Source organism: Pristiophorus japonicus, chromosome 2 (genome assembly GCF_044704955.1).
Source record: "Pristiophorus japonicus isolate sPriJap1 chromosome 2, sPriJap1.hap1, whole genome shotgun sequence".
Classification (NCBI taxonomy): domain Eukaryota; kingdom Metazoa; phylum Chordata; class Chondrichthyes; family Pristiophoridae; genus Pristiophorus; species Pristiophorus japonicus.
This window is the reverse complement of record NC_091978.1, coordinates 171,167,881-171,194,052: the sequence shown is the minus strand read 5'-3', so window position 1 is coordinate 171,194,052 and position 26,172 is coordinate 171,167,881. Positions and strand designations below refer to the sequence as shown.

Below are 26,172 nucleotides of genomic sequence, written 5' to 3'. Positions count from 1 at the left end.
CTGTGCCAGGTATACCTTGCTGAGCACTCAGGACCAGGGATCTCCCAAAACAATAGGTGTCACGGGATTTCCAAGACCAGCTAACAAATTGCTTGCAGTTTTTGAGTCTTTGGGGAAACAACTTCAATGCTTAGCTCATTAGCATTTTAACTATCGTTCGCCTCATTGCTTTTTTTAAAAACTTGTGTGAATATGATTTGCTTTGAATTAAATATAACTCTTTTTCCAAATACATCCTGTGGGAAAAATAGTCAAAAAATCTTGAAATGTGATGGAGCCAAATGGCACAATATGGAAACAGGTAAGTGCAGTGATGATCTACCACTGGATCTTTTATTAGGTCTAGTTAGAGCAATTATAGTATCATCAGACAACAACTGGATTTTATGTAAGAGGTTGTGAGTCCAGGAGTGCATCACCATTGAAACATCAGTTAAAATAGTGCAACAATTGCTGTTCTTGTATTTACAAGTGTGCAACAGAAGATCAATGTACAATAATAGAACCAATAATGTCCACAGAATCTATAATCTTGACCTAATACAAAAAGTCATATAGTCAACAATTATCCTAATGCAAGCCTACATCACATTGAGAAACGGTTCCTCAAGTGCCGTCTTCTCTGGCCCTCTTCCTCCAACTTTTAGGTGGAGGTAAAGGTCCCCATGGCACTATTCAAAGAAAAGCAGGGGAATTCTCCCTGGTGCCCTGGTCAATATTTCTCCCTCAACCACCATCACTAAAACTGTTGTGTATGCATGCCTGTTTACTGTGTGATGTCTGTAACACTGTTATGCCACATTGAATGTACCCTTATACTGCACACACCTTACCGGTACACCAGAGGGTGCTGCTGCTGGAGACCTAGGGGTTGCCGGCACACGGCAGGTCACCCAGTATAAAATGGAACTCACAGCTTGTTGTCGACACTTAGGAGCTGCAAATAAAGGACTACAGGTCTCGACAGTTTAAGTATAATACCCTGCCTCGTGGAGTCATTACTAAAGCTGCCTACATACACTACAACTGGCGACGGTAATACGAGGTCACGAACTACACGCTCAACATGTCTAACCTCAGCAACCTTCAGCAATTTACAGAGGGGGAAGATTGGGATTCTTTGTGGAAAGATTGGAACACTTCTTTATAGCCAACGACCTGGACGGGGACACACCGGCCACACTACTGAACAAACGCAGGGCCATCCTGCTTAGCAGTTGTGGGCCCACCATCTACGGTCTCGTTAGGGACTTACTAGCCCCGGAGAAGACAACCATCAAGAGCTATGAGCAACTTGTAACAATCATACAGGAACAACTAAAACTGAAAGAATGCATCCTCACAGCCAACTCTTACCAGTGACCTGAGGGTCAAGAAATTGCCAAGTATGCTGCACACTTAAGAAGACTAGCTGCACCATGTGATTTTGGCGACCACCTTAATGAAGCACTAAGGCTCATATTTGTCATTGGAAGTGGCCACGAAGGCCTCCTGCACAAATTGCTCTCGGCTGACATCACAGTCACCCTGCAGAAAGCAGTTCAAATGAGCCAGGCCTACATGGTTTCGGCCAGCGACTCCAGGCGAATACTGACCTAGGACTCTAAACCGGCAAGTGCAGTGCACTGCATGAATACTTCTAAAGGCAGAAATGCTGCCCTGAGTCTCGCGACGCTGAGTCCGCAACATGGGGCAAACCGGATGGCCCCGTGCTGGCGCTGTGGAGGAAACCACAGGGCCCACCAGTGCCACTACAAAGACTATGCATACAAAGGCTGCAAAGAGAAAGGGCACCTTCAGAGAATGTGCAGAAAAGGCTGTACTCACCACGTCTCTGATGAGTTGGCTGATCACCGGGGCTCCGACACAGATGAAGATGAAGCTGCTCACACCCTGGAAGAAGAGTATGGAATCTTTACCTGCTCCACCGGAAGTTCTCCGTGGGTGATGGAAGTGGACATCGATGGGGTCCCAATCTCCATGGAGATCGACACAGGGGCGAGCCAGTCTGTGATGAGCCAAATGACCTTTGAAAAAATTTGGATGAATCCTGTCACTCAACCAAAACTGTCTTCTGTGCAGGCAAAGCTGCTCACCTATAACAAAGGAAAAATCCAAATCATTGGCAGTATAGATGTCCAGGTCTCCCAGGGTGGCGTGTTGAACAAACTCCCCCTGTGGATTGTAGCCGGCGACGGTCCCATGTTGTTGGGCAGGAATTGGATGAACCGGGTCCACATCAGGCGAAGTGGCCCTGTGGAAGAAAAAACCACCACAGCCCTCCTGCAGGAAAGCCAGGAAATGGCTGCAGCACTAGCAGCACAAGGAGAAACACTTGTAATCAAAATGGCCACCACCATGCCACCAGTGAGCATGGAGGAGCATCACATGACACCGAGCGGCCAATTGGATTTGAAGGCTCCCTTAAAGGAGACCGGTAACCAAAGAAATTTAAAGGGGAACTTTCAACTATTTGAGTATACGGACTTTAAAGCTAAAGTTGGGATTAAAGAGTGCAAGTATGAAAATGTATGCAGTGTAGCAATGAATTGTGATGCTGGTTTAACTAATGTGACTAATGATATGAATGCAGGTGTCAGTAAGGTTAAGAACAAGTTTATTTTGCTTAACAGTAATGATAGAGATTGTGAAATGCCTAATGTAACCACGTCTGTTGAAATCAGGACACCCAAAAGTGATGCAAATGCTAGAATCTATAATGCAGACTCGACTATATGTGATCAGAGCCAAGGTGTCTTGTATACCGGTAGGACACTGCCAAAGGACATTGGGTCCTACAGGGACCATGCTGATGCCCTCTGGAGATCCCCAGGTCCAGCAGGCTACCTGATCATGTAGCCTGGACCTTTGGAATGAATGTGATGCCCCTTGCAGGACACACACACAGGCAGTGGGAACAGACCCATTACAGGGACAGTGGTCAATGGGCAGCCCAGCCACCACCAATGGCAACCTGCACCAGACCAGCCGTACAGCCCCTGGCCACCAGGGCCAACACCAGGAGCATGAGGCCAATACCCTCCAGCTTCCCTGGCAAACCCTGGGATCACCTGACCCTCATCCCCATTGGTGGACAAAGAGCCCACCCAGTCTTGTGGCCCTGCCCACCACCCCACAACTACCCACATCACAGTATATACACAACACGCACTGCTGCCGTGGCTACCTCCCCGAGGGATCCCACAACAGTGACACCCACTTGGTTTGTGAGAGAGGGGAAACATACGAGGCCATCCTGGCAACCACACAAACCTCACCATAACCCCCCATAGCCCACCACTGATCACCTCCCCTGGTCATGACAATAAGGATATAAAAAATGCTCAGGGGGGAGTATTGTTGTGTATGCATGCCTGTTTACTGTGTGATGTCTGTAACACTGTTATGCCACATTGAATGTACCCTTATACTGCACAAACCTAACCAGTACACCAGAGGGTGCTGCTGCTGGAGACTTGGGGATTGCTTGCACACGTCAGGTAACCCAGTATAAAAGGGAACTCACAACTTGTTGTCGGCACTCAGGAGCTGCAAATAAAGGACTACACGTCTCGACAGTTTAAGTATCATATCCTGCCTCGTGAAGTCATTACTAAAGGTGCCTACATACACTACAAAAACAAATTATTAGGTCATTATTTCAGTGCTGTTTATGCTGTGCGCAGTTTGACTGCTGCATAATAGACAAATCTATTAGAGTTTTTGAGGTATAACTAGCAGGGTAGATAAGGGGGAACTTGTGGATGTAGCATATTTGAATTTTCAAAAAGCATTTGATAAGGTGCCACACAAGAGGTTATAGCATAAAATTAAGGCTTGTGGGATTGGAGCTAATATACTAGCATGGATTCAGGATTGGTTAGCGGACAGAAAACAGAGAGTAGGAATAAATGGGTCATTTTCAGGTTGGCAGGCTGTAACTAGTGGGGTGTTGCAAGGATCAGTGCTTGGGCCTCAGCTATTTACAATCTATATCAATGACTTAGATGAGGGGACCAAGTATCCAAACTGTCCAAATTTGCTGATGATACAAAGTTAGGTGGTAAGGTAAGCTGTGAGGAGAATGCAAAGAGGCTGCAAAGGGATATAGACAGGTTAAGTGAATGGGCAAGAACATTGCAGATGGAATATAATGTGGAGACATGTGATGTTATCCACCTTGGTAGAAAAAATAGGAAAGCGGAATAGTTCTCTAAGGACCGAAGGGCCTACTCCTGCTCCTATTTCTTATATTCTTACATTCTGGAGCTCTCGCCCTACGTCATTCTACCTCGCCACATCTCTCACTTCCTTAAAAAGCCTCAAAAAATAATCTCTGATCATACTTTCAGAAACACCTCCATCCCCTTCATCTCTCTTTTTCACACTTGGGCCGGAAACTTGCCGGCTCTCAGAGGGCGGGTTCGGAGGCAGGTCCGCTGTCAAAATCTAAAAATATTGACAGTGGGGCGGGATCCCTCTGTCAACCCGCCACTGGGTCAGTTTCCCAAGTGCTGGATCTGCCTACGCTTTACAGACCCGGCACTAAGCGGCGGGTGAGCAAATTGAAATAGTTAAGAGATTGTTAAAAGATACTTAAACAGCATTTTACCATCTACTTAACATTTTTCCAGCTTTTTGATGAGTTTTACGGCGCTCGGGGATCACGTCAGATAAATAGGTTGGATTTTCAATGACTCTACATTCCTTTGAATAGGTGACAGCTGCAAAAGTGGTATAAAAGCTACCGTTTCACACGTGTTCACTTTCCAATGTTAGAAGCTGGAGCCTTCTGGATTTGGAATACACTTTTCAGCTTTAGGAAGATTGGAAGCGTTTGGAGTAAACTCTCTATCCAGTGTCACCTCCTTGGAGCAACCTCTCCCACCATTGACAGATCGCTTCTGTCATCTCAACTTCAGCTGCCATCTATTCCAGCAACATCAGTGCCCTTGAAAAAATCTCACTTTGGTCCTCAGAATTCCACCATGACCAGCCCCAACGGCAACATCACCAGGCATAGCAGCATGTTACTTTCGGCACGTAATTAATGGCGAAATTCAATAATACCGACCGCCCACCTTTTTTTGTTGTAACGATCACATTTGCAGAAACTAGCGCCCAGTATATCGCCCAGCGTCACTTTCAGCACCTCGCAAACATCTCGCCCACAATATCACATGCTGAAAACACCGCTCTGAAAAAGTTGAACTGTTCTGAACTAATCACAGCGGTGTGGACGCCATTTTGCAAATCGCATGTCGTTTCATTGAAAAGGCTGCTTCAACTTCGGGATTGACTCTGGAGTTCTTCTCAGGTAAAGTGACCATCTGAACAGGTATCTTTTCATACTGTGGACGATTGGGTTTTACTGTAGGTGCCTTTTAGTGTGGAAATTTATTGTTTGTGAACAATCGGCATTATACCTAATCAGGTAACTCAATTCGTGGTCATTTGCTCCATGCTACACAACCTGGCTATCACGAGGGGACAAGAATTGCCAGAAGAGACTGATGGTCCACCTCAGGAGAGAGAGGAAGAGAAGGACAAGGAGCTGGATGCTGACCTCGGGCCAGACAATCAGGCTGACTATGCAACCATGCACGCGCCCCCCTCCAGACTACAGGAAAGGGCCCGTGGTGGTTACATAGCTTACATCAGGAGCTCATAAATGAGCGATTTGCCTGAAAGAACATTGCTGTGATTGACAACGCTGACACACTGCTATGTGTGTGCAGCTCAGACATCAATGGTGGGCATCACCTTGGTGCCAGTTAAAGTTTGAGTTGATTCAAGTTAAGTGTAATTATACCCTTTCATGTTAAGGAATCAACAGTGTGTAACGGTCCAGCTATCTGAGACAATGTACAACAAAGTTATGTTGAATAAAAAACATTTAATACGACCAGTGGTCTGAAATCATAAGTATCACGGGCAAAAACACCCCACCCCCCACCCCACTTTATCGATTATTGACATCAATCAAATGGTCAACATGTCCAGCAACACAGAGCACAAATGCAAACCAACAGGGTGGCCCCATCCCCCCATACATTACAACAAATTGCATACTCCAAGATGGAGATATAACAAAGCCATCACCTGTGGACATGCACCTCACTTTTCTTCCCCCCTCCCCTTCTTCTCCCCACCTCTACCCCTTCTCCTCCTCACTCCATGCCGCCTGGCTGAGGAGGTCCTCAGGCGGTGCCTCATTGGGGGGGGATGAAGGCAGAGCCGGTGGTTGCACAGATACAGGAGCAGGGGGTACCAAGGTGGGAACGTTCTCGGATCCAGAAGCAGGATCTTGCTCCTGTTTCTCATGTGTCGTTGGGGGTGTTGAACCTAGGGGTGGAGTGCCGTGCTCCAGGACCACTGGGCGGCCTGTGTCATTAGTGTTCCTGGCTATCGCCTCCAGGGCCTCTGCAATCCGCGGAACGTACTCCGTTATGGTGCCGGAGATGCTGGCCAGCTGTCGGATATGCTCCCTAATGCATGTAGGATCTGGTCACCTATGTCTGCAGTCCTCTTGGACAACTGTACCATCTCTCTGCTCTCATGTGGCGCTCATGGACCAGACCTACCACGAAATCTCCGCGGGGTTGGCGCAGTCCTGGGGACACCTGGGGTACCCTGTGGCGAGGTGCTTGGGCCCGGTACCTTCAGAGTGGAGGTGGGAATGGCCGGAGGAGCACTAGATGGCCTTGGGGTGAAATGCATTCTGGAGCATGGCGATGCAGATTCCTCAAAGTCCGCACTCTCATCCGTGGAGAACAGACCCAGCTGATTGATGGGCGAGAATCGGACCTCCTCAGCACAAGATGTAGGATCGTCTGGCGAGTCCGGCCCCGCGCCCCCACCTTCTGGCCTCGGTGGTCTTGCCTGAGGCCGCGCTGCTGGCTGAGCTGCAAAACACAAATGAGGTTATTAGAGGAGAAGGGGGTGCTAGGATCACAAGGTGATTCCAGCGCTACACACAGCATATTCATGACAAAAGCACCACCCGCTATCAAAATCATCACAGTCATCACATTTCATGACCATCAACACATTCTGCATTGCAATGATTCTCATGAGGCCAGTATTATTTATAGGGCACTTTTAGAAATCATCTATCATATTATTGTTCGGATATGAGTGGGTGTGGCATCTATTGACTTTATATCACACAATGGTGTATACTTTACTCACGTGGCATTACTTCAGGGTCTGCAGCTGCCTGCGTGGCCATCCGGGGGTTGCTCCCCATGAGTGCGAGCACCCGCTCCTCAATATCAGTGAGGTTGCTGGTGACTGGTGGCCCCCCACCCGTTTGCCTCTGCTCGGACCTATTTGTCAAGAGCTTCTTCTGTAAAAGGTAACAGGACGACATGGCATGAGATCATTGCATGAGATCATTGCTAGGGTCTGTCACAGAGACTGATACAACACATAACCGACAGATGTAATCATGATTATTATGATAATTATCATTCTTTACCTAAAGACATGCACTGTGACCGCAGACTTTGAGTACAACATTCCCAGTAAAAGTGAAAGACCTCACATCTGATGATAGTCACTCATGACTCTTACAAATCAAATTATATAAATACATAAGTACATGTAAATAAATGTAATACTTACTCTTGTGGATCCGACAAGGTCGTTCCATCGCTTGCAGCATTGGTTGCTCTCATGCACCTCGTTGGTCGCCGATGAGACCACCTCTGCTATCTCGGCCCATATCTTTTGGTAGGCCTTTGGTAGGGCTTCCCACGCCCTCCCTGTGTCAAATCACCCCAGTGTAATTCGACCTCCTGCATGAGGGAGGCATTAGCCTCGTCCGAGATCCTCCTCACTCTTTTGCGTCCTCCAATGTGCTCCTCTCCCAGCTCATTGCTCTCACAAGTCTCAGTTTCCTGCGTGCTGTGTCACCTCCTCCTCTCCCTCCATTATAGGCACCAAATTCTGGAAAATATCTGGCTGGTAACAGCTAATTTTTTTGGCACAATTTGCTATAAAGCTCGAAACTCTCCCTCCTTCCTCCCAAAGCAGCCACACCACACTCACACACGCCTTCACTCCCTCTCAGCTCGCTCTCTCTCTGTCTCCTCTTATGCACATTTAATGATGACCCTTGACCTCCTGAATCGCGGGAATTGAGCGTTGCCATGCCTTTGTTAAGGACGCGACACTTTATAGCAGAAGGTCAGAGAGATTTAACGCTAACGCCCATTTCAGATCGCTCTCCATTTTTAAAATGGAGACTAGGGGCTTTGAAAATGGGCGACATGCCGGTGATCTGAAAACCCATTTTTACAGCCCACGTCGGAAATAATGCCCATTTTTGGGTGATCTGCACAAAAGTTTAAAATTTCGCCCCAAGTTTCTCTAGCCTTTCTATGTAATTCAGACCCTTAACAACAGGAATCAGCTTCATGGCTCTTCTCTGCACTACCTTCTGTGCCTGAATGTCTTCTTTGTTGCTTTGTGATCAGAACTGGACACACAAACCAAGTTGTACTCTGACCAGGGAGCTGGACAGACTGATCACAAGTTCCTCTGACTCATGTTTTATTGTTTGGGCCATGTAATTCAACATTCTATTGGTTTCGCCAATTGCTGCTCTGCATTGTTTGGACATGTTGGTCTACTAAGACTCCGAGGTTTCTTTGAACTTCATCCCTTGCTATTTCAACATGATTCATGGAGCATGTGTGTTGTCCATTTTTCCTTCCAATGTGGAACACTTTACATTTACCTACATTAAATTTCATCTGCTGTTGTTCTGTCCACTTGCATATTTTGTTTAAACCATTTTGTCATTTCTGAGCTGCCTCCTTCAATTCCATTAGCCCTCCTAGTTTGGTATCATCTGTAAATTTGACCAATTTGCACTGAGTTTCTGAATTTAGGACATTGGTGTAAATTAGCAACAGTCGTGGTACCAACACTGAGCCCTGCGGTGTCCCAATCGGTATTCCCACACCTCAATATACTCCTCGGACGAGTACCCACAGTTTTCTACCCTTCAGCCAGTTATTTCATCTGTGCTTGAACCCACACAGCTTTAAATTTAACTCGTAGATTTTCATGTGGAACTTTACGAAGTGCCTTATACAAGTTTAAGTACACATTCTTTGTAGGGTTTACCATAGTCTACTTTCTGAAAAAAATCCAGGGGGTTGGTCAGGTAAGATATTGCCTGTCTAAAACAGTGTTGATTGCTATTTACTCCTTTAATCTACTCTGGTACTTTTTATATATTATTACAATTGATTAGCTTACTGTAATAATGCCCAGTTGCAACATATGATAATATGAATGGACTAGTCTGATACATCTGAATAACTAGAGTAATTAGCTCACATAGTGAAAGCCTATTCTGCTCCCAAAGTATGTGTTATTTGAGTTAAAATAAAGTTTGTGATGCGCTCCTGTAGTTATTTTGTATGTATATATTTTCCTAATATAAATAAAATAAAAAAGGACAATGTATTATTGTAACGGTAATTGCTGAATATGCATTGCAAAATCAGTTGTATAAGTCATGCCTTCAGAAATCTTTTATACTACTGTTGAGATATTGATGTGACTTATAGGGCAACTACCAAAACAGAAACGGCCTAAGAGGGGAGTAAAGTATACACAGATCTGCATACATAATAGCATAACTCTCACAGTACCTCTATGGGATTACGATCTACAGCAGGATTATTGGATCAATCATTAAATACTGGTCAAAATCAGTTATAAGAACTTTACTAATATTACATACTGATATATATCTCTGTTATCTAAAACAGGTCTATTCTTACAATTTAAATACCCACATAATATAATTTTGTTGTCAGACATTTTCTTATGATTTCTGTTTCCTCTTCATGTTATTCTGCGACCGACCCTAGAGCCACCTAATACTGCCAGTGTTCCGGTTACACTTCGGAACTCCTGGCGACGCTCACAATTTTTCTCACAGCCAGGTAAAAGTCGTGCTTAGTCATTTCCTCCTTCTGTTTTGCTTCCTGTACCTGGGAGTGCTTTGGGACACACTAATGATCACATGAGTCACACTCATTCCCTGCTTTTCTAGATTTGCCTATCTCATTATGTGTTGCATAGTTGCCAATGCATACCAATGTGGGAAAAAGCAGCCTGTAAAAGTCATTTATTAATTGCTTTCTTTTAAAATTATTGTCAACTCAAAGGAATTAAAGTAAGTTTTTAAAATTCTGTCACTAGAATAAGACTTTTTAGATACTTCACAGATGGAGACTTCTGAATAGGACATACTGCCCTTTTATAAAAATAAATGCCTTTCACATCATTAGATGGAATTGACTAAAACTTTTACTGCTCACAGGTCTATCTAGAATTTACAGAGAATACAGAAGTGTCAGCTACACCAGACTTCAACAGCTCCTCTCACTTGAACTAATTTATATATTGACCATTGTAATTGGTACCCCACTTCCAAACACTCTTACATAGGTTCTATGCAACATGCCATAATCTGAATATGAAGATTGAATTAAAAATGTTATTATCACAAAAATGGTATCACTGTTACTATCTGATATCCCAACGGGCCATGCAGTTTGCTCAGGCATTACACCATGTGTTGAGAATAGTAACAATCGGTATTTCTAGGCATCCGGGGGACCCTGAGAGTCTAAGTCCTAGCCAAAACCAGGTATGATATATATAAGGAATTTCAGAAATAGCCTTTGCTAATATATGCTAAGCATCAGCATTAACAAAATTCAGCCCCATTCCCATGCAGATATGAGCAAGGCAACATGATCTGCCCATCATAACTGTTTCTTTTTCTAGTTTGTTTAATAGTTGCAAGGTAATCACTGCATACATTTTTTGTAGAATTTTTTATATTTGTAATAATCTTATTTGCCTTTACTTAAAATACCAGTCTGATGCTCGTAGAATACGGTACCTAAAATTGGTAGGGTTGGCAACTATGTACATTGCAAACTCTTGGGACTTGAATGTGTTCTCCCTACTAATTTGCCTGTTTTCCTATTTCAGGTGGCAAAATAATAAAAGACTTAAAAATAAAAAGAATCACAACAGCATGGTGTTAGTGCACAAAATTCTCTACAATCCAAGGCTGTGTTCTAAATTTGTTTAATTTAGTAGCTGCTGGATATCACCAATAGTTGACAGTAAATTCCAGCTCTATGGCTCACTTCCTGTACCATCACTTGCTGTTCAGTCGTCATTCTTGGTAATCATTTTGTTGGTGGTGGGTCATGTATAAATAATTAACTGGTCTTTATGTCCTTTTGATCATTATTTAAGCCTAGATTTCCACTTGTCCATTGATGGTTCCAACAGTTGGTGAGCAACATGGGCTTCTCTCTGGTGTCCTGGCCAATATTTACCCCTCAACTAACATCAAAAACAGATGATCTAGTAATTTATTTAATTTTTTTTTGTGGGATCTTGCTGTGTGCATATTGGTTGTCATATTTCCTACATTGCAACGGTGACTACACTTCAAAAGTAAGCTTTACGACTTCCTGATATTCTGAAAGGTGCTATATAAATGCAAGTCTTTTTTCTTTCTTTTGGTATCAGTTATTATGGCAAAATAATAGCGATTCGTTTTTCTTTTACTGTCTTTGTTCATGTTTATCATGATGTTGGTTGCGAGCTCCCAGAAACTCACTTGCTGCATCTGCACAACTTTTCAAATAAGTGACAAATTCCAAAAAGATCTTCTCTGGACTGGCATCACACTGCTGATTGCTGGCTCTTCATTGTTACTGCTTGTGTTTGGCATTCTAGTTGGACGTCAACATATTAGAACAAATACATTTTCAAACCAATTTTAAAAAGATTCTCCAGCATGTCACGATCCCCTGCATGTAGGACTCCTTCATGGACAGGTGGAAATTCATCCCATGATTGTTAATCCTTTATAATAAGCCTTTTCTTTATCTTTCAGCAGAAGTAGAAAGCAGTGAAAATATAAATGTAAGTATATAACATTATTGTTTTATCTGCGAAATGTGGAGTTGCCTTGACAGAAACAGTTGTTGACAGCTAATATCTTCTGTGTAGGGGTTTGTATATTTGTCAGGGTATGCTTTTCTAATGTTATATTGAAAAATCCACCTTGATTAGACCAAAATCAGCACTGAATCATTGAGTACCATGTGTAGAGCACTGTTTTTAAAGTTGTTTATCAAATTGCTGAATATTCGAACAATTTTAATAAGAGCATTGTGAAATATGCCTTTCAAAGACAAGCCAGTAATGTTAAGTTAAAACTTCCAAAAAGTTGCAGGGTCTGGCAATCTTCTAAATATTGTCTTTTCGTAAATTTGAACAAGGAAGTAGCATACATTTATTTTATTGTTTGCGCAATTTCTTCATGAATCTCTTTTTAGCCCTTGATGTACCATATACCAGTCCCATCCAACAGGCCACAGGCCAGTGACTGGGTACTCTGGGATGAATCCTCTAGGTTTCCCTCCTTTTTTCCCAGTGGGGAAACTCCTAGCCTCAGGTTGGTGACTCCCTGTGATAAACCCACCTTGATGAGGATATGGGGCACTGTATAGAAATTATACCTCCTTGTTCCATGGCACAGTGCATTAACTGTCCAGTACTCTTTGCAGCATATGTTCAATTATTGTCAGAATAGCACCATTTCTGTTCATGATTCATGCCATCATCATCATCATAGGCAGTCCCTCGGAATCGAGGAAGACTTGCTTCCACTCCTGCAGTGAGTTCTTTGGTGGCTGAACAGTCCAATACGAGAGCCACAGACTCTGTCACAGGTGGGACAGATATTCGCCGAGGGAAGGTGTGTGTGGGACTGGTTTGCTGCGCGCTCCTTCCGCTGCCTGCGCTTGACCTCTTCACGCTCTCGGCGTTGAGATTCGAAGAGCTCAACACCCTCCTGGATGTACTTTCTCCACCTATGGCAGACTTCGGCCAAGGACTCCCAGGTGTCAGTGGTGATGTCGCACTTTATCAGGGAGGCTTTGAAGGTGTCCTTATAACGTTTCCGCTGCCCACCTTTGGCTCGTTTGCCGTGAAGGAGCTCCGCAGAGAGCATTTGTTCAGGGAGTCTCGTGTCTGGAATGCGAACTATGTGGCCTGCCCATCGAAGCTGATCGAGTGTGTTCAGTGCTTCAATGCTGGGGATGTTAGCCTGGATGAGGACACTGATGTTGGTGCGTCTGTCCTCCCAGGGGATTTTCAGGATCTTGCGGAGACATCATTGGTGATATATCTCCAACGACTTGAGGTGACTTCTGTACACCGTCCATACCTCTGATCCATACAGGAGGGCAGGTATTATTACAGCCCTGTAGACCATGAGCTTGGTGGTAGATTTCAGGGCCTGGTCTTTTCCTCAGGCAGCCGAAGGCTGCACTGGCGAACTGGAGGCAGTGTTGAATCTCCGCATCAGTGTCTGCTCTTGTTGATAAGAGGCTCCCGAGGTGTGGGAAATGTTGTCGAGGGCCGCGCCGTGCATCGTGATGACTGGGGGACAGTGCCGTGTGGCGAGAACATGCGAGCACCCTATCTTCTGGATGTTAAGCGTAAGGCCCATGCTTTCATATGCCTCGGTGAATACATCGACTATATCCTGGAGTTCAGCCTCAGAATGTTCGCAGACGCAGGTGTCGTCCAGCGGGGAGCTTGTTGACTGTGAGGTGGAGCATGGCTGCGAGGAAAATTGAGAAGAGGATTGGAGCGATGACACAGCTCTGTTTTACCCCGGTCCGGATGAGGATTGGGTCAATACCGGATCCGTTGGTAAGGATCACAGCCTGCATGTCGTCGTGGAGCAGACGAAGAATGTTGACAAACTTTTGGGGGCATCCGAAATGAAGGAGGATGCTCCATAGACCCTCACAGTTGACAGTGTCAAAGGCCTTTGTAAGATCGAAAAAGACCATGTATAAGGGCTGGCGCTGCTCCCTGCATTTTTCCTGCAGCTGTCGCGCTGCAAAGATCATGTCTGTTGTGCTCCATAAGGGACGAAATACGGACTGTGCTTCCGGGAGGAGCTCCTTGGTCACAGAGAGAAGACGGTTGAGGAGAATTCTAGTGACAACCTTCCCAGTAGCTGATAGCAAGGAGATTCCCCTGTAGTTGTCGCAGTTGGACTTGTCTCCTTTTTTAAAGATGGTCATGATCACTGCATCTCTGAGATCTCCCGGCATACTCTCCTCTCTCCAGATGAGAGAGATGAGGTCTTGTATCCATCCGCACCCGTAGCCTTGTTATTCTTGAGCTGTTTTATGGCTTTGCCTACCTCATGCAACGTTGGGGTTTCACTGAGGTGGTGGTGGGTCACATGCTTTGGGATGGAATCAAGAACACTCGAGTCAAAGGCAGAGTCTTGATTGAGGAGATCTTCAAAGTGCTCCTTCCAGCGGGCCCTGACAGTCCCTTGATGAGTGTTTCCCTGTTCTTGGCCAGGAGTGGGGTGGGGCCTTGGGAGTTTGGACCGTAGGTGGCCTTGACTGCAGTGAAGAATCCTCGCATATCATTCCTGTCGGCCAGTTGTTGTATCTCCTGTGCTTTCTCCATTCACCACCCATTCTTTAGGTCCCGGTTTTTTGTTGCACCTCAGCCTTGAGCTGTCTGTAACGTTGCTTTGCTGCTCCGAGTTGGGTTGTTGCTAAGGCTCTGAAATGCTCTGCGCTTGCAATCGATTAGTTCTTGGATCTCCTGATCATTTTTAACAAACCAGTCCAAGTGTTTTCTGGTTGAGTGACCAGGTGTCTCTTCACAGGCACTGGTTATAGAAGCCTGGAGGGCAGACTAAGTCATCAAGGCACGCCAAATTAGCTGTGAGGCGCTGGCTGTATAGGGCTCTCTTAGCTGGGTCCTTAAGTGCCCCGGCATTGACTTTTTTACGGTACTGCTTCTGCTGTCCCCTCTGCTTTGGGGCTATGTTAATATCGATAATGGATCGGATTAGGTGGCGGTCCATCCAGCAGTCGTCAGTTCCTGTCATGGTGCGGGTGATGCGCACATCCTTGCGATCCCTGGCTTGGACAATGACACAGTCAAGCAGGTGCCAGTGTTTGGAGCGAGAGTGTTGCCGCGCTGCCTTGTATTTGTCCCTCTGGCAGAACAGGGTGTTGGTGATGAGGAGTTCATGTTCTAGACATTTTGTCAGGAGTAGGGTAGCGCTGGAGTTGGCTTTCCCTAACCCCACTCTGCCAATCATGCCTCCCCAGAGGGCTGTGTCTTTGCCGACCCTGGCATTAAAGTCACTTAGGAAGATCAGTTTGTCGCCCGTGGGGACGCGTGACAGGGATGTCTCGAGGTTGGAGTAAAAACCCTCTTTAGCCTCATCCGTTGCATCGCGTGTTGGGGCGTGCGCACTGATGACTGTGGTGCATTGATTCCGGAATACGGTAAGACGAAGAGTCATGAGGCGTTCGTTAACCCCGCAGGGGGAGTCTTTGAGGTGGTTGACCAGCTCATTTTTGACGGCGAAGCCGACTCCATGAAGGCAGCGTTCTTCCTCTGGTTTGTCTTTCCAGAAGAAGGTGTAACCTCCACCTTGTTCCTTGAGCTGGCCTTCCCCTGCCCGCCGGGTATCGCTTAGGGCGGCGATGTCGATGTCAAAACTCTGAGTTCCCAGGCAACTATGGTGGTGCAGCATTCCAGCCTGTTGCTGTTGGAATTGTCCATGAGGGTCCTGACGCTCCAGGTCCCGAACTTCATGTTAATGAAGTGGAAGATGCCTGTGCATGAGTTCTTTTAATGTAGGGTGGCCACCGGCATCCCCACGGGCTTAGCTGAGCAAGGTCTTGGTCCAGTGGCAAGGGGGTCCAAGACGACTGGAGACTAGGCACTGCTATATAAGCCGAATTGCCTATGGCAAGGTGTTGGCCGCAACTTGGCGCCGAGTAGCGCCATTGACGGTATGTGACCTGAGGCTTGGTTGGGGGGCAGGCATTAGGAAGGTCAGCTGACTGCTGGAGGATGTTTTAAGAAGTTTCTTCCAGAGTTTCCAAGATTATTTAAAAGTTTCTTAAAAGTTTAAGAGCTTAAAAGTATTTCCAAATTGTTTAAAAAGTTACTCAGGTTGTTTAAGAAGTTTAAAAGTTGATTAAAAGTTTAAATATTGATTAAAAATTGATTACATTTTAAGATGTAAGTCAGCGCTGGCCCCAGAGTCCCATCGGCCGGTTTGACACTGGCCCCGGTGTCCCTTCGGCTGGTTTGACGCCGGCCCCGGTGTCCCTTCGACTGGTTGAGCGCCGGCCCCGGAGTCCCTTCGACTGGTTGAGCGCCGGCCCCGGAGTCCCTTCGACTGGTTGAGCGCCGGCCCCAGAGTCCCTTCGACTGGTTTGATGCCGGCCCCGGAGTCCCTTCGACTGGTTTGATGCCGGCCCCGGAGTCCCTTCGACTGGTTTGATGCCGGCCTCGGAGTCCCTTCGACTGGTTTGATGCCGGCCCCGGAGTCCCTTCGGCTGGTTTGATGCCGGCCCCGGAGTCCCTTCGACTGGTTTGATGCCGGACCCGGAGTCCCTTCGACTGGTTTGGTGCCGGCCCCGGAGTCCCTTCGGCTGGTTTGATGCCGGCCCCGGAGTCCCTTCGACTGGTTGAGCGCCGGCCCCGGTGTCCCTTCGGTCGGTTCGATGCCGGCCCCGGTGTCCCTTCAGCGGCTTGGGGACTGTCCTGGATTATGGGGCTCGCGTCACTGTAGCAGAGTCCCGTACCCACAGTGCAGGGGTCCCTCCGGCCTGGGATAGAAGCGGGCCAGTGCAGGGTCCTTTTGGCCCGGGATAAAAGCGGCCGGTGCAGGGTCTTTTCCGAACTAATCCCCCGACAGCAACATTCCCGCTGCAGACCTGACACCCAGAGTCTTCACCCAGAGGGGGTTGTTGGGGTCTGGAACTCACTGCCAGAGGCTTCCTCCGATCCCTGACTTTGTGGATTATCTCCATTAAATAGGCACAGAATTTTTTTTCCAAATTACTTAAGCAGACTTTAAGCAGTTTTAATTCTGTGGATTTTAACTTTGAAATTATAGTACATTTTAGTTAAAATTAAATTCTTCATTGGAGGTTGAGCTCCCAGACTATATCTTGCACACCAGAAAATCTTTGTATGGCTTTGTATATTGATTATTTGGATGGTTGACTTACAAGAGTTTTATCTGTAACACAAAACCCAAGATCACAAGATGATGAAAGTCCATCTTAGCATTTCCATCCAGAAGGAAAATCCTACAATAACAAAATACTGCGGATGCTGGAATCCGTAACAAAAACAGAAAATGTTTGAAGCACTCTGCAGGCCAGGCAGCATCGTGGAGAGAGAAACAGTTAACATTTCAACCTGAAACATTAACTGTTTCTCTCTCCACGATGCTGCCTGCCTGTTGAGTGTTTCCAGGAAAAAAACTACAGTTCTCCTCCCCATCACAGTATCCAACTGGCTTTAACTCCCTGGGCCTGAAATTCAGTACCGCTGGAAAGTTGGTGCTCCCCCCACCTTTTGGGGCCATTAGTGCCGAAAGTTTTTTGTGGCTGGGTCACCCCATATTCCGCTCAAAAAGTGACCAATTTGATTCCAGCGCTAATGAACCCTTCCAAAGTGGATTTTTCAGCGGTGTGGCTGTCTTAATTTGAGCGTTATCACCACTGAGAAATTCAGCATTCAGGTAAGGGTTTCTAATGAGCCAGCTGCTCCCCGGCCTGTTTAAAGACCAGGGTTTGCAGCAAGGTCCTGAGAGGGTGGAAGGAGGTTAGAAGGATGGCTGGTGTAAGAGGTGCAAGGAGAGCCAACAGGTTCACTTATATAGAAACATAGAAACATAGAAAATAGGTCCAGGAGTAGCCATTCGGCCCTTCGAGCCTGCACCACCATTCAATAAGATCATGGCTGATCATTCCCTCAGTACCCCGTTCCTGCTTTCTCTCCATACCCCTTGATCCCTTTAGCCGTAAGGGCCATATCTAACTCCCTCTTGAATATATCCAATGAACTGGCATCAACAACTCTCTGCGGTAGGGAATTCCACAGGTTAACAACTCTCTGAGTGAAAAGTTTCTCCTCATCGCAATCCTAAATGGCTTAACCCTTATTTTTAGACTATGTCCCCTGGTTCTGGACTTCCCCAACATCGGGAACATTCTTCCTGCATCTAACCTGTCCAGTCCCGTCAGAATCTTATATGTTTCTATGAGATCCCCGCTCATCCTTCTGAACTCCAGTGAATACAGGCCCAGTCGATCCAGTCTCTCCTCATATGTCAGTCCTGCCATCCCAGGAATAAGTCTGGTGAACCTTCGCTGCACTCCTTCAACAGCAAGACGTCCTTCCTAAGGTTAGGAGACCAAAACTGAACACAATATTCCAGGTGAGGCCTCACTAAGGCCCTGGACAACTGCAGTAAGACCTCCCTACTCCTATACTCAAATCCTCTAGCTATGAAGGCTAACATACCATTTGCCTTCTTCACCGCCTGCTGTAGCTGTATGCCAACTTTCAATGACTGATGTACCATGACACCCAGGTCTCGTTGCACCTCCCTCTTTCCTAATCTGCCGCCATTCAGATAATATTCTGTCTTTGTGTTTTTTACATTTATTCACATTATACTGCATCTGCCATGCATTTGCCCACTCACCTAACCTGTCCAAGTCACCCTGCAGCCTCTTAGCATCCTCCTCACAGCTCACACCACCACCCAGTTTAGTGTCATCTGCAAACTTGGAGATATTACACTCAATTCCTTCATCTAAATCATTAATGTATATTGTAAAGAACTGCAGCACTGAGCCCTGCGGCACCCCACTAGTCACTGCCTGCCATTCTGAAAAGGACCCGTTTATCCCGACTCCCTGCTTCCTGTCTGCCAACCAGTTCTCTATCCACGTCAGTATATTACCCCCAATACCATGTGCTTTAATTTTGCACACCAATCTCTTGTGTGGGACCTTGTCAAAAGCCTTTTGAAAGTCCAAATACACCACATCCACTGGTTCTCCCTTGTCCAATCTACCAGTTACATCCTCAAAAAATTCTAGAAGATTTGTCAAGCAGGATTTCCCTTTCATAAATCCATGCTGACTTGGACTGATCCTGTCACTGCTTTCCAAATGCGCTGCTATTTCATCCTTAATAATTGATTCCAACATTTTCCCCACAACTGATGTCAGGTCTATAATTACCCGTTTTCTATCTCCCTCCTTTCTTAAAATGTGGTGTTACATTAGCTACCCTCCAGTCCATAGGAACTGATCCAGAGTCGATAGACTGTTGGAAAATGATCACCAATGCTTCTACTATTTTAAGGGCTACTTCCTTAAGTACTCTGGGATGCAGACTATCAGGCACCAGGGATTCATCGGCCTTCAATCTCATCAATTTCCCAAACACAATTTCCCACCTAATAAGAATTTCCTTCAGTTCCTCCTTCTCACTAGACCCTCGGTCCCCTAGTATTTCCAGAAGGTTATTTGTGTCTTCTTTCGTGAAGACAGAACCAAAGTATTTGGAGCTGGAGACACTGATGGACGGTGTGGAGGACAGAAGAAGAATACTGTTTCCTGACGTGGGGAGACCTGGTAGACAGGCAGTAAATAATGCATGGAGTGAGATTGCAGGGGAGGTGTCAGGCACTAGCTCTGGGGCGACGGGGATCCTCCTCCTCTTCCTGCGCCTCCTCGTCTTTTTCCTCCTCCTCAGGTGGTACTGCTGGCTCGACCTCCAGTGGCTGTCTCCTCAGGATGACCAGGTTGTGCAGCATGCAGCAGACCACGACGATTATGGAGACCCATTGAGGAGAGTACTGCAAGGTGCCACCAGATGGTCCGGGCACTGGAATCTCTGCTTAAGGATGCCTATGCACTGCTCGATGATGCACCTGGTGGCATAATGAATGTCATTGTATGCATGCTCTGATGCTGCCCTGGGGTTCCACAGAGGAGTGAGCAGCCACAGGGATATCCCTTGTCCTTAAGCAGCCAACTGCAATCCAGATTCAGGCCAGTGAAGATGGCGGGCACACTGGTCTGGCACAGAATGAATAAATCATGGCTGCCGCCTTCCTTGCCCACTGCCTGTCTGCACGGTGCTGACGGCGACGCCTTCTCCTGTGTCTGCTTCTGACCAGATGTACCAGGTGTCGCCCTCCCAACACTCCTCCCATCCTCAGGGTGAACCCTGCCAAGTAGGTCTCTGCAGCCCACAGGACTCCACTAAAGAGTCAGACCTGAAAGTTGTACAAAAGTACAGGGGTATGTGCAAACCTCCGAGCAGCACTCAGCAGGTTTAATGGAGCCAAAACAATTAATAAATTTCTATCAAGAGATAAATACTGCGGACCATGGAAAATGAAATAAAAACACTAATAATTAATGAAACTATATCAAGATATAGATACTGCAGACCATGGAAAATGAAATAAAAACACCAATAATTAATAAAACTATATCAAGATATAAATACTGCGGAAGCTGGAAAATGAAATAAAAACAATAATAAGTAATAAAACTTTTTCAAAAGATAAATACTGTGGATGCATACTGAAAAATTAAATAAAACTTTTTACCTACCAAAGGGCCCCAGCGGTGTCGCGTTCGAGCACCGCAATGAAAATATGACGGGGGCACTTCCGGGAAAAGAGCTACCTTTTCCTCGGTGAATTTCGCTGTGTGAGTCCCTTTCCAATGGTCGCCACTGCTTCCCTCTCCGCTGGAAACAGTCCCTCACTGCGGCTTCACCGCGCCGTTTCCGGCAGAAGTGAACACCGCTGAAATCCTCCCCGAGCTGAATATGGCTCGGGGAGGGAAAATTACCCGACCGTGGCGGCCGATCGATTTTTTCGGTCGATCACCCAAACTCCGCGGTAGCCGTCCCTTTGGGGACGGTGAATTTCGGCCCCCTCTTCTCTATTTTAAAGTCTATTCCAAGTTTTGATTGCTTTGAGTGTGAAAAAGTTCCTTCTGGCATTAGTCCTAAATTCACCTTCACCAATTTGAACTATGTTGCCCTATTTTCATACCTTACTTTAAAATTGTTCTCCAAATTTACCCATTAAATTTAATTCCATTTAACGCCTTATTTACTTTCGAAGGTCCTGTCACAGGCTCCTTTGCATTGCTCAAAAGCACCAGCCTTAACTCATAGCTAAATTCTTTGATGCTGATGCTAATATATTTTGGATAATAAATATTGAACTGTGTCAACCTTAACTGGGCCGTTTTCATTGAACCTCAGTTCATGGCAAAAACTATGAACAGCAGACTCCAAAACACTTTGAAGGAGAATTTCGGTTCGGGCCCAAAACAGTTGCGATATTGGCAGTGTGCTCAGGGTGCACGCCCAAAGCCAGAGTTGGGACATTAAATTTTTCTAGTTGTTTCAGGGCTTGAAAATTGATTGTCTTCTGTAAAGAGCCAGTTGGCATGCAGGGCTTGTTGGGGAGGGGTTCTTGGTGGGGATGAGGGAAGACGGGGCTGACAGTGGGCCGGAAAAACTTAAAAGAAGAAAGGGAAAAATTGAATTGAATTGAACAAGTTCCCCGCCAGATTTCCTTTTGCTGGTCGTCATTTTTCAGGTGAAAAACAGGCAGTAAGCAGTTGAAAATGCCCCATGACTTATGTTGGTGTCCTTCTGGTAGTCATGGAGAATTGGCCCTGCAGATTAGATATTTTACACTAGTTCTGACAACTATTGCAATAAATGTCAGAAACTGTATTTAAGTAACACTTCTATATTGTATTTCAATAAAGTGGTAATATTATTATCGGTATTATAATTCTTTTTAACCTATCACTGTGTCTACCCAACATTTAAAAAATAGCGAGGACCATTCAGTGGAATTAAAAACCTCTACAACAAATAAAGAGAACATGGAGTAAAAGTTAAAGGTTAATTTCAGATTATATTCTTCAGTGATTGCCCTTTTATGCTAAGCTAAGTCATTATGGGCTAACTTAGAGATTATCTTTGTCCAGGAAAATATAAGTGGAATTATTCTACAGCGGATCTACAGTTCTGAAACCTAAGGGCAAATTTTAACTCCCTCCACCTAGCGGAAATCAGGCAGAAAAGGAGTTAAATTAGAATGTATCCCACTCCATTCCACCCCATGACAATTTCTACAACACTTTTTTTAGGCAGCTGAGGTGCCTCAAACATTTATGCAAATTGGGTTCCTATTATATCCATAAAATCCCAAAGACATTTTAACTGCCAACTGAGCAGAGTGCCTAAAAATGAGATCCAAATTACAGTTGCACATTTTAAAAACACTGGGCTAGAAATTGTGTAGCGGCCCGTTTGGGGTGATAACTTTTGAGGGAGCGCAAAAGTATCGCCAAATGAAAAAGATTTTTTGCTCCTGGGAACCTCCGGTTTAGTGCTCCAAGAGGAAATGGAACACTAAATCAAGTGCTATCGCTTCCCTTAGAACGTTAAAGGAGTGAGAGAGACAGTAGAGGCAGAGCGCTGAACAATGTTCAGTGCAGTGCTGCCGTCTTTAGAGGCTCTTTCCCTCGCTTAAATGGAAAGGCCAATGATGGGTTCAATCAATCATCATGCTCTGTCTGTTGGGCCACGGGACCTGCGCGACGTGCATAGCTGCCTTAGGCACTCTAAGAGAGTGCAGCGCTGAGGTATCGTGGCGTCAAAAGAAATCAGGAGGCACCAGACTGGGAAGAGAAATAAATTTTGCCCTACCTGACTACCATTGCCTTTAAATATCACTCCTCAGCCGAGGTGACATGCCTCATATTGCTGCCGTTGTTGACGCCCGGCAATGCTGCAGGGGGTGCTAACGGGGCGCTGTGCACCGGATGACATCACGATCCAAAGAACGTAAGAGAGCAAGGTGGTAAGTGTTAGCGCCAGCGCAAAACTTGCAGGGAAGTTCGCGGGCATCGGTGAATTGGCCGCGCCCGGTCGGTAACCCCTTAGCACCCTGTTACCGCCCCCCCCCCCCCACCACAGGAGGCGCAAACCAGATGAATTTCTCTCCCACTGTGTTTGCAAGATGTCAGTTTCATATAGCAGAATGCAATTACAGCATCTCGCAATTGGATCATAGAAGTGTTCATTTTTGTGTCATGTTTGAATTGTAAATCTTTCAGTACTAGATCTGTGAAATATAATTGATTAAAAATTGAAGCCACAACAATGTTTTGCTACTCCAATATACTGCACATGCAGGGATAGGAAGTGGGATTGTATCCATATATACAAATTCAATAAAAAAGGGAATATTGCCAGAACAACAATTGTAATTTTTATTTTTAAAAAGGGAGATAGAATTAATTCAGGGAACTATAGACCTTAACGTCAGTGATAGGAAAGATACTGGAATCTTTTCTAAAAGATAACAAAACATGCAGAGACAGAATATAATATTAAAAATAGCGTGGAATTCTAAAATGAAGGTTATGATTAAGCAACTGGGTTGAACTCTTTGAAGAAATAACAGAAAAAGTAGACAAGGGTAATGCAGTGAATGTGGACTTTCAGAAAGCCTTCAATCAGGTGCCACATAAGAGACTCATAACAAAGGTCAGGAGTCAGGGGCCTGGGGTCCGGTAGTAGAATGGATTTTAAGATGGCTACAAAACAGAAAACAGAGGATAGGAGTTAAAGGAAATTTCTCAGATTGGCTGAAGGTAAGAAGTGGTGTCCTCCAGGGATCCGTGCTGGGACCACTGCTGTTCACCATAATGATTTGGACTCAGGAATTGGAGGTATAGTGTCAAAATATGCAGATAATACCAAATTGGTGGCGGGGAATGGCAGGGGGGAGGGGGAGTAACTAATAATGCTGCACCAAAATGCAAGATGACATAAACAGGCTTTCAGAGTGGATAGATAAAGGGCAAATGAAATTCAGTACAGTGAAGTGTGAGGTGGCAGAAGGAAGAAGGAGGCCACATATTGCTTGGATGCTAAGAAACTAAATGGAGTAGAGGAGCAAATGGATCTCAAAATACAGGCACAGAAATCATTAAAATTAGCAACTTAAGTTGATATGGCCATAAAGAGTTCAAACAAAAAACTGGAGTTCATTTCTAGAGGTGGAGGCCCTGGCCCATGTCATATTCCCATTCCTTTGACTACGCCCAGGATAAAGGAAAATAATCACTTCAAATGTAGGGGGAAAAGGATAAGGATTATTGGCACTCATACTTCTCTTGTCTATTCAAAATACATCTCATAAGCAATATTGCAAGAGAACATAAATTAAATCATAATGATCAGAAATGACTGTAGGTGTCATAGCTAAAATCTTTCATTACAAAACCATCTGTTAATGTCCTTCATACTTAACAATCTGTCCATTTAAACCTTTTGAAGAGAATGTGACTGAATCCTTTCCTGGCTTTAGTCTTTTATCTGCCTTCCTAAATTTATATAGAACCTTGGTTAGACTACATTTGCAGTACTGTGACAGTTCTAGCCTCCATACTACAACAAGGATATTGGAACACTGGTGAAAGTGCAGAGAAGATTCACAAGGATGTTACCAGAATTGAGACGATGCAGCCATAAGGAAATATTGAGCAGATTGTGCCTCTTTTCTCCAATTAAGAGGAGACCTGATAGAGGTCTTTAAAATTATGAATTCAATGGGATGGATTGGAGAAACAGTTTCCGCTCGTGGGTAAGCCCAGAACAAGCAGTTATAAATATAAGATAGCTACTAAAAGATCAGATAAAGAATTTAGAAGGAATTTCTTTATAGAGAGTGGTGAGAATGTGGAACCCACTGCCTCATGAAGTGGTTAATAGAAACATAGAAACATAGAAAAGGTGCAGGAGTAGGCCATCCGGCCCTTCTAGCCTGCACCGCCATTCAATGAGTTCATGGCTGAACATGCAACTTCAGTACCCCATTCCTGCTTTCTCGCCATATCCCTGGATCCCCCTAGTAATATGGACTACATCTAGCTCCTTTTTGAATATATTTAGTGAATTAAAGCAGATATGTTCTTATGTTCTTATAGCATTGACACATTCCAGGGGAGACTTGACATGAGGGAGAATATAATAGAAAGATATTGGGGCAGAGGGGGAAGAGGTCATTAGAGTGTGTGGAGGCTCGAGTGGAACATAAACACTGGCATAGACCAGTTGGGCCAACTGGCCTGTTTCTGTAGATTCTGTGTAATGTTATGTAAAGCTCCTAATCTCAGGTGTGCCATCTAGTGGAGTCACCATGCACAGAATAGCTGTGCTGTGCTGCCCAGAGGTATGGGAGGGAAGTCATTGAATGAGTCATGCCTTGTTGCTCTTTTGTGCCTCCTCATTCAAGTGCAGGTGGAGACCCTGGCACATGTCATATTCCCATTCCTTTGACTACGCCCAGGATAAAGGAAAATAATCACTTCAAATGTGTGGGGAAAAGGATAAGGATTATTGGCACTCATACTTCTCTTGTCTTTTCGAAATACATCTCATAAGCAATATTGTAAGAGAACATAAATTAAATCATAACAATCAGAAATAACTGTAGTCATGGCTAAAATTTTTCATTGCAAAAAATGTCTGTTATTATCCTTCATATTTAACAATCTGTCCATTTAAACTTTTTGAAATGAATGTGACTGAATCCTTCCCTGGCTTTCGTCTTTTATCTGCCTTCCTCAGTAGCTGTCATTATTACTCTTACTTACTGGAAGCATCAACTTAATTGAAATTTCTCAAATCATGAAATAACATCAATCTGTCACACAACTTTTTTCTTGATGTGGATTGTTAGATCCCAGTTGCTCCTTTAAATCTCCCTAAGCGTTTTGACCGCTGGTATTGGGACCCAGAAGAAGAACGCAAGCGTCAGGAAAGATGGCAGAAAGAGCAGGAACGCTTGCTCCAGGTACATTAACACAACTTGCATTGACCCTGCTTGTTCTGCTGCTGCTTGCCATGTAGGCTTGCGTAGATGCGGTGCACCCTCAGTTAAGGTTCTTTGCACTAATCTTTCATACATGTTTTTTTCACAAACATGGTTCTGATTAGCTAACTAGAAGACAATAATGAAAGAGAAACAGTGCATCAGTGTTCTGCTAGGCAGATTGGAACCATGAGAAACTGAAATGATAAAGGCTTTCAGGATTGCTATGGTAGGGAGCAAATTACTGTAATTCAATAAAATATATTTCTGGAAATTTGATGTTGGTATAAATTTTTACTGAGTTGAGATTGATACTA

General features: G+C 45.0%; 1 protein-coding gene across 5 annotated transcripts in view; it reads left to right on the top strand.

Moving 5' to 3' along the window:
* Window positions 1-26,172, top strand: part of LOC139242191 (LIM and calponin homology domains-containing protein 1-like) — a 570,211-nt gene that overhangs the window by 493,489 nt on the left and 50,550 nt on the right. For all 5 annotated transcript variants that reach the window (XM_070870287.1, XM_070870279.1, XM_070870273.1 and 2 more), the window contains 3 exons: window positions 9,891-9,965; window positions 11,948-11,976; window positions 25,724-25,837. In XM_070870287.1, the coding sequence (XP_070726388.1) occupies window positions 9,891-9,965; window positions 11,948-11,976; window positions 25,724-25,837 (218 nt within the window). The remainder of the gene's footprint in view (window positions 1-9,890; window positions 9,966-11,947; window positions 11,977-25,723; window positions 25,838-26,172) is intronic.